Source organism: Mustelus asterias, chromosome 7, assembly GCF_964213995.1.
Source record: "Mustelus asterias chromosome 7, sMusAst1.hap1.1, whole genome shotgun sequence".
Taxonomy (NCBI): Eukaryota; Metazoa; Chordata; class Chondrichthyes; order Carcharhiniformes; family Triakidae; genus Mustelus; species Mustelus asterias.
In genome coordinates this window covers 59,714,187-59,730,566 of record NC_135807.1, presented here as the reverse complement: position 1 = coordinate 59,730,566, position 16,380 = coordinate 59,714,187, and the positions used below count along the sequence as shown (strand labels likewise).

The 16,380-nt window shown below is 42.3% G+C and overlaps 1 protein-coding gene across 1 annotated transcript in view; it reads left to right on the top strand.

Annotated features, from left to right (window-relative positions):
- Positions 1-16,380, top strand: part of ccdc178 (coiled-coil domain containing 178) — a 121,961-nt gene that overhangs the window by 63,212 nt on the left and 42,369 nt on the right. Inside the window, exons 9-10 of the mRNA XM_078216098.1 lie at positions 4,749-4,902; positions 13,147-13,242. Coding sequence (XP_078072224.1) covers positions 4,749-4,902; positions 13,147-13,242 — 250 coding nt within the window. The remainder of the gene's footprint in view (positions 1-4,748; positions 4,903-13,146; positions 13,243-16,380) is intronic.

The window sequence follows — 16,380 nt, the reverse complement described above, 5'->3', positions numbered from 1 at the left end:
TTTTATTCAGTTCCCAAAAGGTAGAATTTTTGTTTTAAGTTCTAAGGAATCCATGTTTATAAAAAAAGAAAACTCTGTATCCTTCAGTTACCGATTGCCTGACTAAATTAGTAGGTAATTAGCATGTGCAGAGTGCTGGCATGCCTATTTGGGGAGAACGTGTGCAAGGAGTATTTGCTGGAAAAGACTTGTATGCAAAGAAGGAAAACAATGGTGCTGATTTAATTCCGCTGCTGCCATTTTTAATCACTAGTCAATTCTTTCCCTTAACCTCACAAAGCTTAATATGTGTTCAGCAGCAGAAAGGATGTCCCTCTGCACTGTTTCCCCACAAGCACCATTTTACAGAATCATTAAATACTTTCAGGTTAGTTGCTGATTGCAGCAGGCACGAAGCATCAGTGATTGTAGGTGTTTTTGGTGGTTCATGGAATTTATTTGAAGGTTCTGAAGTGTACTTTGGTCTGGAGTTTTGTTCCTAAGTTGAGTAGTGGGAATTGGAAAATTTACTGGCTCTTTCTCGGCGTCCAGATCACCAACAACCTGTCCTGGTCCCTCCACACTGACGCTATAGTTAAGAAAGCCCACCAATGCCTCAGGAGGCTAAGGAAATTTGGCATGTCCGGTACGACTCTGACCAACTTTTACAAATGCACCATAGAAAACATTCTTCCTGGTTTTATCACAGCTTGGTATGGCTCCTGCTCTGTCCAAAACGCAAGATACTACAAAGCACAGTCCATCACTCAAACCAGTCTTCTATCCATTGACCCTGTCTACACTTCCTGCTGCCTGCCTCGGAAAAACAGCCAGCATAATCAAGGACCCCACGCACCCCGGACATTCTCTCTTCCACCTTCTTCCATCGGGAAAAGGATACAAAAGTCTGAGGTCACTTTCCAACCAGCTCAAGAACAGCTTCTTCCCTGCTGCCATCAGACTTTTAAATGGACTACCTCATATTAAGTTGATCTTTCACCACGCCCTAGCTATAACTGTAACACTACATTCTGCACCCTCTCCTCTCCTTATCTATGTGCGGTATGCTTTGTCTGTATAGCGTGCAAGAAACAGTACTTTTCACAGTATACTAATGCATGTGACAATAATAAATCAGATCAAATTAAATCATCTGCCTCAGGAAGAAGTATCCTGAATGGTGGGATCTTTGTTCTGGGGTCAGGGAGGAGGTGGGTGTGGGGTCACACACCCTGACGGAAATAGGATGTGGCTAGGGGAGGATGACTGCAAGGCAGGTTGGTTAAAGGGTCCCTCTTAGTTCTCTTGGACTTTGTAACCATTGTTTTCTTAAACATCAGGCCCTCTAACCCTCATCCCACACACCACCTCACCTCCCTACCCACTCCCCATGCCCCAGCCATGCCTACTGATATCTCCACCCACCCCCAATGGCTCCTCATGCCCTCGATGCCAATTTATGCCCCTCTACCAATCCCATTGGTCCAACTCCTACGCCGACTGTGACAGCTTTTGCCAGCCCATGGCACCTCAGATCACCATGGCCCATTATTGCCCCAACTTACTGCTAACTCATGCCAATCATGCCCCCATCCACGCTCATGGCCTCTTATCATCCCTATGCTAACTTAATGTTAATTCATTGCCTCCCCAATCATCTCCCTTTGCACTCACATTCTCCATGCCAACACACTCAGTATCCATCAGACCTCTGGAGCCATGCTGTGATGAAATGAATAAAGTTTTGATTATCTATTATGATCTTCACTATATGTAAAAGTCTAGTTGAAAGTCCATTCAATATTTAAATCCCCAAATAATTAATTATTTATTTTAAAAAAGTATTTGTATTCATAACCCCCACATCAAACATGACCAACATGTTGATAATCTCTTTGAGCTGTCAATGAAAGTGTGAACTTTCAACCTCATATTCTAACTTGTGGAAATCAGCCAAGCATTATTAATGCTATAATGATATCTGTTGGGGTTATGTTAACAAACAAGTACTTAAACTGCTGGAACATATTTTTTTCACCTTTCTCAGACATAGCAGGCAGTATTTTTAATTTTTTAAAGGGCTGGCCATTTAAATAATTTGACAGCTGACAGTTCTATGACTTTATTCACCCTTCAAGAGCATTTACAGTTTTTCTAAAGATTGGTGACTCCCACATTGCAGAAAAAGGCCATTGCTACAGCAAAAATGAGGTCTGTTTACACTTAGCACTGGGTAAAAATGACGAACCAGAGTTCAGGATACCCATATGTTGGAGTAACATCCCAACCTTGTTCCTTGCCTCATTCGACTCACCTGCCTCAAGAGAAAGTGACTACAAAAGCAGGATCTTCCTTGCAAGGTGGTCAGTGCAGGCTGGAGTTAAGCCATTCGACCAGGGAAGAAGGTTGGAGACAGCCACAGGGGCTGCCAGGTACAGAGGTGGGCTTTTTAAAAGGGGGTGGGTAGAAAGGCAGAGCTTCGCATAGGAGGATCTTTTGGACTTCCCCTTTAAAAGGTCCCCTCATGAGGACTGGGGTTCGCAGCTCCTTTGAGGGTTATGAACCACAACTTTTTAAAAAGCTAGCATTACCCAATGAACATTGCAGAGGAGTAGGATATACCTGTCTCCACAATGGAGATGGCCAGGTCGGACGTGCCAGATGCAGGCTTTTGACAGGAACCAGCCCGCATACTTCAAAAGCAGTCCCAAAAATCAGACAACCTGGGAAGAGGGTTAGGTGGATTCGCTGGGTTACAGGAATAGGGCAAAGGGGAGGCCCTGGGTAAGATGCATATTCAGAGAGTTGGTGCAGCCTTGATGGGCCGAATGGCCTCCTTCTGCGCTGCAGGGATTCTATAGTTCTAAATTTCTGTTCATGAATAATTTGGGAGTAAATTTGGGGGAGGTGGTGGTGTAGTGATGTTGTCACTGGGCTAGTAATCCAGATGTGGGGACCTGGGTTCAAATCCAACATGGCAGGTAGTGAAATTTGAATTTTAAAAAAGTAATCTAGAATTAAAAATGTAAGGATGACCATGAAACCGTTGTCGATTGTCCTAAAAACGGATCTGGTTCACTGATTAATGTACTTTCGGAAAGGAAATCTGCCATTGTTACTTGGTTTGGCCTACTTGTGACTACAGATCCACAGCAATGTGGTTGATTCTCAAATGCCCTCTAAAGTGGTGGGCAGTTAGGGATATGCAATAAATAATGGGGCGGCACGGTGGCACAGTGGTTAGTACTGCTGCTTCACAGCGCCCGGGACCTGGGTTTGATTCCCAGTTTGGGTCACTGTCTGTGTGGAGTTTACACGTTCTCCCCGTGTCTGCGTGGGTTTCCTCCGGGTGCTCTGGTTTCCTCCCACATTCTGAAAGACATGTTGGTTAGATGCATTGACCTGAACAGGCGCCGGAGTGTGGCGACGAGGGGAATTTCACAGTAACTTCATTACAGTGTTAATGTAAGCCTTACTTGTGACAAATAAACTTTATTTTAACTTTAGAAATGATGGCCCAGCCAGCGATGCCCATATCCTGTAAATGAAAAAAATATAAGCCTCCTATTAAAATTTTATTGTAACTCATAAACGAGTGATAGTAATTAACTATTATTGTAACACGACAGCTATTGTGACAAAAATCAATTTCAACATGATTTGTAGGATTGTGATAATATTTTGAGTTTCAGCTGGAACAGTATATTTTCTTAGAATGCAACACTAATTTTTGAATTTATGGGAATTCCTCTATAACACAGTTCACACTTGTAAAAACGCTTTTTATTCTTCACACGGGGAGATTTGTTATGTGATACATTACTAAGATTATGGTATTTTACTGTTAGTTTTTAATTTGTATCTAATTCCAAGGACTGAGTGTAATTAATTGAAAGTGAGTTTGGTTAATTTCAACTCATCCCACAACTCATCAGCTCTAATTTGGGACAGAAGAGACCACATAAGTAGTGACTATTATTGTTATAGCATGTAATTGATGAACTGATGGGTTATTATGACCTTTTGTGTATCAAACAAATAAAGAATTGTTTACTTAGAAACATAGAATCCCTACAGTGCAGAAGGAGACCATTCAGCCCATTGAGCATACACCGACAACAATCCCACCCAGGCCCTATCCCCATGCATTTACCCTGCAAATCCCCCTGACATTATGGGGCAATTCAACCTAACCTGCACATCTTTGGATTGTGGGGGGAAACTGGAGCACCCGGAGGAAACCCACACCATCCTAAGGAGAATGTGTAAACTCCACACAGTCACCCGAGGTCAGAATTGAACCCAGGTCCTTGGCGCTGTGACGCAGCAGTGCTAACCATTGTGCCACCGTTCTGCCCCAATACATTCCGCTTAATATGTTTTTCATGAGATATGGGTGTGAGACTTGCAATGGCTAATCTAACTATTGTTTAAATGAAGAAGGGCCAATCAGAGCAATCTATATTAAAAATGATATTCAAGGGTTAACATATTTAAGAATATTGTTAAAGTCAATATATAATGATACATAACTAATTATACATGTTGGTTTTTTGCATAGCCTTGGTTATTTCATTGAGGAGTACTGTTTGCTATTAAACTAATCTGTATTTGAGCAATTAATTGTTCGTTTTGCTAGGTTATTTATATCTTAGTTGTTGCACTGAATCTTACGTATCTTTTATGGTCAAAACTCTTCCTAAGAAAGAGATAAAAAGGTTTATACAAACTTCAAAACTACTTTGTAACACAATCTTTCTGTTTAACAGCAAGGATATGATCAATGCCCAGGCCCTCTTTGATACTTATGTTACTCAGGAGAAGGAACTTCAGGATCGACTTGCAGAAGCAGAAAGATTATACAATCAATTTATTAATGACGCTGTTGATTTGACAGAACAGAAAAATATCAGGCAAGACAATGTAAGTTTTTAATTTGGTTTTACTTGCTCTGACTTTCCAACGCATAGTATAGCCATGATTTCCTGATACACATCCCAGTAACTGTGCAACTATGTCTGGAACATCATTTCATAAAATCAGATCTAATAGGTCAACTCCAAAGCAACTGGACTTTGAAATGCAAAACGCCTGCTGAAGCACCTTGAGTGAAATATTTGCTGGAAATTCCTTTGGAGCTGCTCCTGCTCCACTTTAGTACTTCATCAGAAGCGCAGCAGAAGATTCAACAAGGGTGCAAAATTTTGGATATTAAGATTAATATTTATTCGTTCTTGATTCAATGATTCAGACTCCACCGCGCTATGCGGCAGTGAGTTACACAAATTCACCACCCTCTGCAAGAAGTAGGTCCTTTTCAGATCAGTTTTAAATCTACTGCCTCTTAACGTATACCTCTGACCTCTTGTTCTAGATTGCCCCATAAGAGGAAACATTTGATCTACATTTACTCTGTTAATGCCTTTAAAAATTTTTACTACCTCGATCAGATCCCTGTTCATCCTCCTAAACTCCAGCAAATATAAGCCCAAACTGTTTAATCTCTCCTCATACATCAATCCTTTCATCACCGGAATCAGTCTGGTGAACCTAGTTCGCGGCATGAAAATTTAATAGCAATTGCAATATGACTGAGTCCAAAAGTGGTGTTTGAAGAGAGAAAGGCAAAACAGCTATGAAGAATCTACATTTAAATTAGGCTGACTTCAATGAAAGAGACTGCCCTCAACAAATGGACAAGTCTGTTCATGGGTAAGATGCCAGAAGTTCAGTGGGAGGTATTTTTAAAAGTGGTTTAAAAGTGATAGCAGAGCCTGTTTTTATCATGAAGGGACAAAGCATTAATTGCCAAAAAAGATAACCTCAGACAGCATAAAATTAAAAGAAAACGCAGAAAAATGCAAAAAAGCTCTGATCCTGATGATTGGGAAAGATGCAAAGAACAACAAATGCCGACAAACCAGTAAGTTACAAAAATGGAGCATGCAAAGAAACTTGCAGGGTAATCAGTACAAAATATTTTCCAGTTATATTAAGAAAAAAGGTATGATCACAATATGGGCTTCTTGAAAACTGATAACAGTGATATTGTCTATAAAAATAAGGGAATAGTAGACATGTTGAATGATTACTTGGCGTCATTAAAGACAATAGAGGAGGTCAGCATGCTGGAAATCCCAAAGAAACTTATGTTGCATCAAGAACAGGGACTCACCAAACTTAACCTGAGCAAGATAACATGAATGAAGAAAATAATGGCACTAAAACATGACAAATTTCCAGGATTATATGGTTTCCCATTAAAAAAAAAGGTCAGATCATTGCAGATGTCCTATCATCTTTCAAAGCTCTCTGAATTTGGGAATCATTCTTTCGGTTTGGAGAATTACGCATTTCATTTCATTGGGTGAAATTTTCCCATATTATTTCAAAGTGTCAAGTTCTGCCTGTAAAACCAGCATGTAGTTCTCCAGCTGCGCTGCAGTCCGGATCTTGAGTGATGCAGTGCTTGAAAGAGCCAGCAAGGCTGGCTCCACGGAGTTTGGGGCGCCATCTTTAAAGCACGCCCAATCAGCACAGAAAGTGAAGGGCTCCCAGCAGCTCCTCCCACTTACACATTAGGACCCTCCTCACAAGCATCCACCCCCCCGTCCCCCCCCCCCCCGTCCCCCCCGTCCCCCCGTCCCCCAGCCGCACCATCACAACACAAGCAAAGGGGCTCCTCCCCACTTGCCCACAGCACAAATATCAGGGCACCTCCCCGCCTTGACAAGCATCAGGGTGACAGCACCCCCCAACCACTGCAATCTGTCCCCCCTTACAGACATCAGCCCCATTCCCCCCAACAAAATTGCCTCCTCTATATCAGGAAGGTCATGGATGGAAACCAGGGGATTATCAAAATCTAAAAACAGAAAATGTTGGAGAAACTCAGCAAGCTTGGCAGCATCTGTGGAAAAAGAAAGAGTTAACAGGGCAGATTTGCATCCATGTTCGTCGCGAGCCCATATGGCGACGTGGGCACAAAATCTTGTGAGATTTGAAAAATTAGAATCTCGCTGGGGAGACCTCATTTTCCGATTTCCCTTCCCCCGCTGGTGACCTAATGAGGGCGGGAACCTCATTTTCATAAATTATAATAAAATTAAAGGGCTTTCCTGCCATATGCTCTCTCCACATGAGAAATTTACAATAGCCTTTTAAAAACAGGAGCCAGCTAAAGAGAACCCACTCAGGTTGCAAAAGTAAGTATATTCCCTGGGTCAAAGAGCCTGTCCGGGCAGTACCCTGGCACTCTTCCCCAGCATTGCCAGGGGCTGCTCTCTGGAGAGCACCATTGAAGGCTTCCCCTTGTGCCAGGGATGGGGTATTGTGCTTGAGTGTTGGGGGATTCCCTTTAACCAGGGGGGTAGGAGGTGGGGGTGGATTATCTGGTGTGTATGAGGTTGTGGAATATTTTTGTTAGTTTAGATTAGGTGCCCTCTATCAGCCCCTACCCCACCACCATCACGACTTGGTTCATGCCTCTAGACTATTTGTGCAGAGTTGCAGAATATTTCCTCACCTCAGTCAGCGCTCTGTGCACAGAGTGGAAATTTCCACCCAATGTTTGAGCTAAAGAGAGGGAGAAATGTGATGGATTTTATCCTGTTTAAGAGGGGGTGGAGCAAAATAGAAGGTCAGGGTGGGAGCACTGACCTTTGATCTCCTCTCTACACATTCTGCTATCCTACCTTTATGCCACTATCAGCACTTTTTATAGTCCTTAACACTGCTATCAACACATCCTTCATCTTGTGCTCTAAACATCTTTGTGCCATCTCTCTGAGCTCACACCTATCACTGCTCAACCTCCCGCACCCCCCCCCCCCCCCCCGTTAAACGGAAAAAGATCTATCACATTTCTCCCTCTCTTTAGTTCTGAAGAAGTCATATGGACTCAAAACATTCTCTCTCCACAGATGCTGCCAGACCTTCTGATTCAGCATTTATTGTTTTTATTATGCAGGCTCATTGATCCAATTCGCCTAACCTCTGTTGTCAGGAATTACTGGTCTATCATTAAGAATAAGGTGATGGAACACCTTGAAAATCTTCAACTGAACATCTTCTGATTTCCCTTCCCCCGCCAGTGACGGGGAGAGCAAGCATGGATAAAGAATGGACCATGCAGCTTGGTGGCAAGTGGTTAGCACTGCTGCCTCACAGCACCAGTGACCTGGGTTCAATTCAATCCTCGGGTGACTGTGTAGAGTTTGCATGCTCTCTCCGTGTCTGCGGGGGTTTCCTCCAGGTGCTCTGGTTTCCTCCCACACTCCAAAGATGTGCTGGTTAGGTGAATTGGCCATGGTAAATTGCCCCTTAGTGTCAGGGGGATTAGCAGGATAAATATGTGGGGTAACAGGGATAGGGCCTGGGTGGGGATTGTTGTCGGTGTAGTCTCGATGGGTCGAATGGCCTCCTTCTGCACTGTAGGGATTCTATGGTTCTATGCCTGACAAAATTGATTGCAGATGGGATTTTCTTGCCGCGCTCGCCCCAAAACTGGAAAATCCCAAAGTCCATGGTCCACTCCGTGTCTGCTTCGATTCCCGTGGCGGGTGGAAGGAGAAAACTCCCCACTACATTTTTTGAAGAGGTGAATAAAGCAGTGGACATGGGAGTGTCTATGGATGATATTTATATGCTTTCCGGTAGGCATTTGCTAAGTCCTTCATACAAGCCAAATTTGAAGTTTGTGGAATGAAGAAAAGTTACTGACCTGGTTTGGAATTTGGCTTAATGGTAGGATATAGAAAGTAGGGATAATGGGCAGATAGGTACTCTAATTGGCAGGACGTGATTGGTGGCATTCCAGAGAGATCTGTGCTCGTGCCCCAATTGCTCACTGCATTTATTAACAACCTAATTCTGTGATGGGCAACCTAGGCTAGTAATTGGTCCACAGGAGTGGCTCTCCTTCATCTCAGTGGGTCGCAAGATTGAAATTGGGCATGTTCACTAACTATTACCCTTGAATAAGATTGAATACATTTAATACATGTCAAATATTTCATAACAAGTTATATAAATGCTTAATTATTCATGTATTACTAGAACTGTCATCAACTTCAAGTAGTAAAAACAAAGAACAAAGAAAATTACAGCACAGGAACAGGCCCTTCGGCCCTCCAAGCCTGCACCAACCATGCTGCCTGACTTAACTAAAACCCCCTACCCTTCCGGGGACCATATCCTTCTATTCCCATCCTATTCATGTATTTGTCAAGACGCCCCTTAAAAGTCACTACCATATCCGCTCCCACTACCTCCCCAGGCAACGAGTTCCAGGCACCCACCACCCTCTGTGTAAAACATCTGCCTCGTACATCTCCTTTAAACCTTGCCCCTTGCACCTTAAACTTGTGCCCTTTAGTAATTGACTCTTCCACCCTGGGAAAAAGCTTCTGACTATCCACTCTGTCCATGCCTCTCATCATCTTGTAGACTTCTATCAGGTCTCCCCTCAACCCCCGTTGTTCCAGTGAGAACAAACCAAGTTTCTCCAACCTCTCTTCATAGCTAATGCCCTCCATACCAGGCAACATCCTGGTAAATCTTTTCTGCACCCTCTCCAAAGCTTCCACATCTTCTGGTAGTGTGGCGACCAGAATTGAACACAACATTCCAAGTGCGGCCTAACTAAGGTTCTATAAAGCTACAACATGACTTGCCAATTTTTAAACTCAATGCCCCGGCCGATGAAGGCAAGCATGCTGTATGCCTTCTTGACTACCTTCTCCACCTGCATTGCCACTTTCAGTGACCTGTGTACCTGTACACCCAGATCACTTTGCCTTTCAATACTCTTAAGGGTTCTGCCATTCACTGTATATTTCCTATCTGTACTAGACCTTCCAAAATGCATTTGTCCGGATTAAACTCCATCTGTCATCTCTCCGCCCAAGTCTCCAACCGATCTATATCCTGTTCTATCCTCTGATGGTCCTCATCGCTATCTGCAAATCCACCAACCTTTGTGTCGTCCACAATCTTACTAATCAAACCAGTTACATTTTCCTCCAAATCATTTATATATATTACAAACAGCAAAGGCCCCAGCACTGATCCCTGAAGAATGCCACTTGTCACAGCCCTCCATTCAGAAACGCACCCTTCCACTGCTACCCTCTGTCTTCTTTGACTGAGCCAGTTTTGTATCCACCTTGCTAGCTCACCTCTGATCCCATGCGACTTCACCTTCTGCATCAGTCTGCCGTGAGGAACTTTGTCAAAGGCCTTACTGAAGTTCATGTGGACAACATCCACTGCCCTATCCTCATCAATCATCTTTGTCACTTCCTCGAAAAACTTGATCAAGTTTGTGAGACACGACCTCCCCTTCACAAAACCATGTTGCCTCTCATTAATACGTCCACTTATTTCCAAGTGGGAATAAATCCTGTCTCGAAGAATCCTCTCCAATAATTTCCCTACCACCAATGTAAGGCTCACTGGCCTGTAATTACCTGGATTATTCTTGCTACCCTTCTTAAACAAAGGAACAACGTTGGCTATTCTCCAATCCTCTGGGACCTCCCCTGTAAGAAGTTTAATAACACCAGGTTAAAGTCCAACAGGTTTATTTGGTAGCAAAAGCCACACTTTTGCTTTTGGCTTTTGCTACCAAATAAACCTGTTGGACTTTAACCTGGTGTTGTTAAACTTCTTACTGTGTTTACCCCAGTCCAACGCCGGCATCTCCACATCATGACCTCCCCTGTAACGAGTGAAGATACAAAGATTTCTCTCAAGGCCCCAGCAATTTCCTCCCTTGCCTCTCTCAGTATTCTGGGGTATATCCCATCAGGCCCTGGGGACTTGTCTATCTTAATGTTTCTCAAGAACTCCAATACCTCTTCCTTTTTGATCTCAACATGATTCAAACTATCCACGCATCCTTTCCCAGACTCATCATCCACCAAGTCCTTCTCTTTGGTGAATACTGATGCAAAGTACTCATTTAATACCTCACCCATTTCCTTTGACTCCACGCATAGATTCCCTCCCTTGTCCTTGAGTGGGCCAACCCTCTCCCTGGCTACCCTCTTGCTCTTTATATATGTATGAAAAGCCTTGGGATTTTCCTTAATCCTGCTTGCCAATGCTTTTTCATGACCTCTTTTAGCCCTCCTTACTCCTTGCTTAAGTTTCTTTCTACTTTCCTTGTATTCCACACTTGCTTCGTGTGTTTCCAGCCTCCTAGCTTTGACAAGTGCTTCCTTTTTCTCTTTGATTAGGCTCACAATATCTCTCGTTATCCAAGGTTCCCAAAACTTGCCATACTTGTCCTTCATCCTTACCGGAATCTGCCGGTCCTCAATCCCTATCAACTTACACTTGAAAGCCTCCCACATGCCAGATGTTGAGTTGCCCTCAAACATCTGCCCCCAATCTACCATTCTTCAGTTCCTGCCTAATATTGTTGTAAATAGCCTTCCCCCAATTTGGCACCTTAACTTGAGGACTACACTTATCTTTATCCATCAGTACCTTAAAGCTTAAACAAAAGAAATATTTACGCTAGATTAGATATAAAGGAAGCACAAAACTCTTATACTAAATGCCTTATATGCAATCAGCACACACCTCAAATCATGTGCCCTCGCTTTACGTGTGTATCACTTCACTAATACTGGTAGGATAAAAGCTACGCAGATGGAAACCAGCAGAATGTGGCAACCCTGCAACAGTCAACAAAATGTCTTGTGGGCCATACTCAGAACCCTGATGGGCGACATGTAGCCCCCTGGCCGCAGGTTGCCCACCACTGACCTACATGATGGAATAGAATTCCGCAAATATAAAATTGGCAGAATTGTTAACAGTGTTGATAGAAACATAAAATTACAAAGTGGTATTGATTGATAAAGTAACTGGGCAAAACTGTGGCAAATAGATTTCGATATAAGCAAATGTGAGGTCATCCACTTTGGACCTAATGAAAGGAGAGAACAGGGCGCTTTCAAAATGCTGGCAAGCTTAGAAGCATGGTGGCTCAAAGAGACTACACAGATCATTAAGATGTCATGAACAAGTACAAAAATTAATCAGATGGGCGAATGGAATGCAGGTCTTTATATCTAGAGAACTAGAATACAAGCTGTAGAAGTTATACTTCAGCCATGCAAAGCCCTGGCTGGATTATGCATAGTGTGCCATGAGCAATTCTAGGTGCCAAGCCTTAGGAAGGATATATTGGAATTGGAGGAACTGCAGTGTTGATTTACCAAAATGATACCTGGATTCTTGAGGGATAATTACACAAATTTGGATTGCATGTCCCAGAATTTAGAAGTTTAAAGTTAAATTTGATCAATGTTGTTCAAGATATTAATGGAACAGATAGGACTGTTTGGAGAGTCTCTGATTACAGAGCAAATCTAAAATATAGAGCCAGATCTTTTAGAAGTGTTATTAGTACTTATAAAAGGATGGTAGCACTTTGGAATTTTCTTGCACAAATAACAATTCATGCTAGGTCAAATTCTTATTTTACACCTGAGATTGATAGATTTTTATTAACCTAAAGTATTGAGGGGTATGGGGCACCTAAATGGAGTTAGATCACAGATTAGCCATGATCCCATTGAATTGTGGAACAGCCTGAGAGGCTAAATGGCCCATTTCTATTATTATGATCCTATATTCCGAAGATAATGAGCAAAAGAACCAGAGACAACGGGGAGGAATTTTCAGGCCTCACCTGTCCCAAGACTGGAAATTCCTGCCTGAGGTCAATGAATTTACATTCCATCAAATTTTCCATCCTGTCCATGATGATTCTCGTGGTGAGCAGGACCAAAAAATTTATCCAAACATGAGGAAATAAAAATATGTGCAGCAAGCTATTTTAATTTGGAATGCAATGACTAATCAGGAGATGGAAGCAGATTGAATAAGACTTTAAAAATGACTTGATTAAATAATGAAGGTGAAGAATTGCAGGACAAAAATGTAGAGGAGTGGGACTAATTGGATAGTGCGAACATAGACAGAACAAGCTGTATGTCCGCCTTCTGTGTTGCATTATTCTATGATTCTGTTTCCTGATAATTTATGAGTTGCCTATTGAAAATAATCAAAAGAAAACAGTTTAAAAATATTTTAACCCTTTAGGGTTCTAAAAGCTTAATTAGTATTAGTAATTCTTGATTTTTTTTGCAGGTGAAGCAATTGAAAATTACGCATGCAGAAAAACAAGCTATGATAAATGTCCTAACAATGTCTTGCACCGAACTTAGGAAAAATCTTCATGATAGGGTAAGAGACTCATGTTTCTGTTTTAATGATTGCGTGAGGCTACCCTTTTCATTTAGAAATTAATTTACTGCATTTTCTATTTTCTGTCACATTACCAAATTTGTAGTTTTCTTTTCAAAGAAAGTTCAAGAATCCCACACTTCCTGTGAGGAATGGAAGTCAGAAATCACAATTGCAGAAATTCTCTAAACCCATATTTAAGTCAAGTACCATTTGATACACTGCCTCATAATGGATTTGTGAGAAAAGATTTTGCTTATGAAATAAAAGAAACAGTAGCAACATGGATACAAAATTGGCTGAATAACCGGAGAAAGCGAATATGGTTAATGGATGTTTTTTGGGCTGGGGGAAGGTTTAAAGTGGAGGTCCCCACGGGTTGATATTGGGACCCTTGCTTTTCCTGATATCTATTCATGACCTAGACCTTGGTGAACAGGGAACAACCTGAAAATATGAAGATAATACAAAAGTATTGTAAACTGTGTGGAGGAGAATGTAGAACTTCAAAGGGACATAGACTTGTTGGTGGATATGACAGATAGGTAGCAGATGAAGGTCAACGTAGAGAAATGTGAGGTGATACATTTTGGTTGGAAGAATATGGAGAGATAGCATAGTAAAAGATACCAATCTAACAGGTATTCCGGAGCAGTGGGACCTGGGCATATCTGTGTATAAGTCATTAAAAGTGACAGGATAGGCTAAGACAGCAGTTAATAAATTTACAGTACCCTAGGTTTTATTAATAGGACATTGAGTACAAAAACAAGGAGGTTATGTTGATCTTGTATATAAGACACTAGTTAGACCTCAGCTTGATTACTGCATACAGTTCTGGACACCGCATTTTAGGAAGGATATGAAGGTATTGGAGTGAGTGCAGAAAAGGTTTGTGAGAATTATTCCAGGGATGGGGAACTTAAGTATGAAGATTGATTGGCAAAGTTGGGACACTTTTCCTTGGAGAAAATAAGGCTGAGAGGAGATTTGATAGAGGTATTCAAAATCATGAGGTATCTGGACAAGGTAGGTAGGGAGAAACTGTTCCCATTGGCAGAAGGATCGTGAATCAAAGAACACAGATGTAAAATAATTGGTAAAAGAAGCAAAAACAATATGGGAAAAAACGTTTTCATACAGCAAGCAGTTAGCTGGGTCAGACATGAAATGGTCTCATTCTGCGCTGTGACGATTCTGTGATTTTATCTTTACTTTTTCATCTTCTATTTGGACCTTTGTAGAGGTTGTACCTTAATTTTTTTGTCAACATACCATTTACTATAGTGGAATTGTGTGGATGGTAATAATAATTTCATACGTTCCTGAATGAATACACTGCCAGTCCATTAGGGACAGTATGGTAAATTTCTGCCTGATCATGGTGAACATTCTGTTACAGCGTACATTAACATTATCGATGTGAATCTGTTCATGTGTGCTACTTGAGGAGAAATACTTCACTTGTTCCTAATGCCAAGTACTCCTTATATAGTGTGTTAATCTAGCCTTCTTTCATGGATTGCACCTTGACGCTTTTGTGCTCTGACGTTCTTTCAAGCAATGTCATCGGGAGCTCCTTGTTCCTAATAGAACCAGTCATGATGGAAAGGTTGGGGAGTTGGTTGTGCCAGAGAAAATGCGGTCCAAAAGGTTTTTAACTGTGGAATAGACTGCATCTCATTAGCTGCAGAGACAGAAGATTGCTGCAGCAGAAAAGTGGTCCCAGTCATTGTGGTTTGATACATCACTGAAATCTGACCACCAACCCGTCAAGGTTGTGCAGAAATGACAGTACCCCAGGTTTCCCATGTTAAACAAAGTCACGATGTGGAGATGCCGGCGTTGGACTGGGATAAACACAGTAAGAAGTTTAACAACACCAGGTTAAAGTCCAACAGGTTTATTTGGTAGCAAAAGCCACACAAGCTTTCGGAGCTCCAAGCCCCTTCTTCAGGTGAGTGGGAATTCTGTTCACAAACAGAGCATATAAAGATACAAACTCAATTTACATGAATAATGGTTGGAATGCGAATACTTACAACTAATCAAGTCTTTAAGAAACAAAACAACGTGAGTGGAGAGAGCATCAAGACAGGCTAAAAAGATGTGTATTGTCTCCAGACAAGACAGCCAGTGAAACTCTGGGGGGGTTACAAATAGTGTGACATGAACCCAATATCCCGGTTGAGGCCGTCCTCGTGTGTGCGGAACTTGGGGCGCTACGCCAGGGCTTCTACCAGGGTCCATTTGCCAAGCCTTGTGGTGATGGAGAATTGGCAACGGGACAGGGGTGTAAACCTGGGAGTCCCTATTCAAGAATCTGCACACAGGCAACAGATGCATGAAAGTCATTTGACACCTGTATTGGGGCAGAACTTTCTTTGGGTAGTAGCATCTGTGCCTGAGCAGTCCTCTTTGGGAGTTTTTCTGCGAATGGGCCCCTTCCCAGATCCTTAAAAGTAGGTTGCCCAACCTTCTGCTGGCTAGGGAACCACACCCAGCAGGATCACTTTGTGATTAGTAAAAGAAAACTTACAATTTTGCACCTTGGAATGGTGTAACAATTATGGGTAATCTCAAGAGTGACCGACCAGAAAGCAGAACTGCTATTGTATTGCAGTGAGCTATCAAGCCTTTAAATTGGCCTCAGTAAGACAACTTCAGGCAACTGAAGGAACAAGCAAGACCATGGCCGGAATTTTACCGGGGCGGGCGAGGCTCACAGAACGGAATTCTCCGTTGGCCTCGGACGGAATTTTATGGGCCTTGCCCGAGCGGGGTCGTAAAATAACGCCCCATATATTTCCTAATGGAAAGGAAAGGCCAACAGCGACCCTCGTGAACACGGGGTTGGTTTTGGCAACCAGAACTTCAATTTTATAAATGAAACACTCATAATACTTCACCTCCAGCTGGACTGTAACCAATAACGGTAAAGGTAAAAGTGGCTCTAGTCCCAGAGAACTATAGGCTGCTCTCCCCTTTGAGGAAAATACATTTCAGAACAGCGGAAACAAATAAGAGTAAGTACCCAGACAATTGGGTTTGAGCATTGTCATCACCAAAACTAGTTTGACAAAAACATGCTGAAATATGTGATCTCCTGGACCAAATACAAACAGCATTGATTGCCTG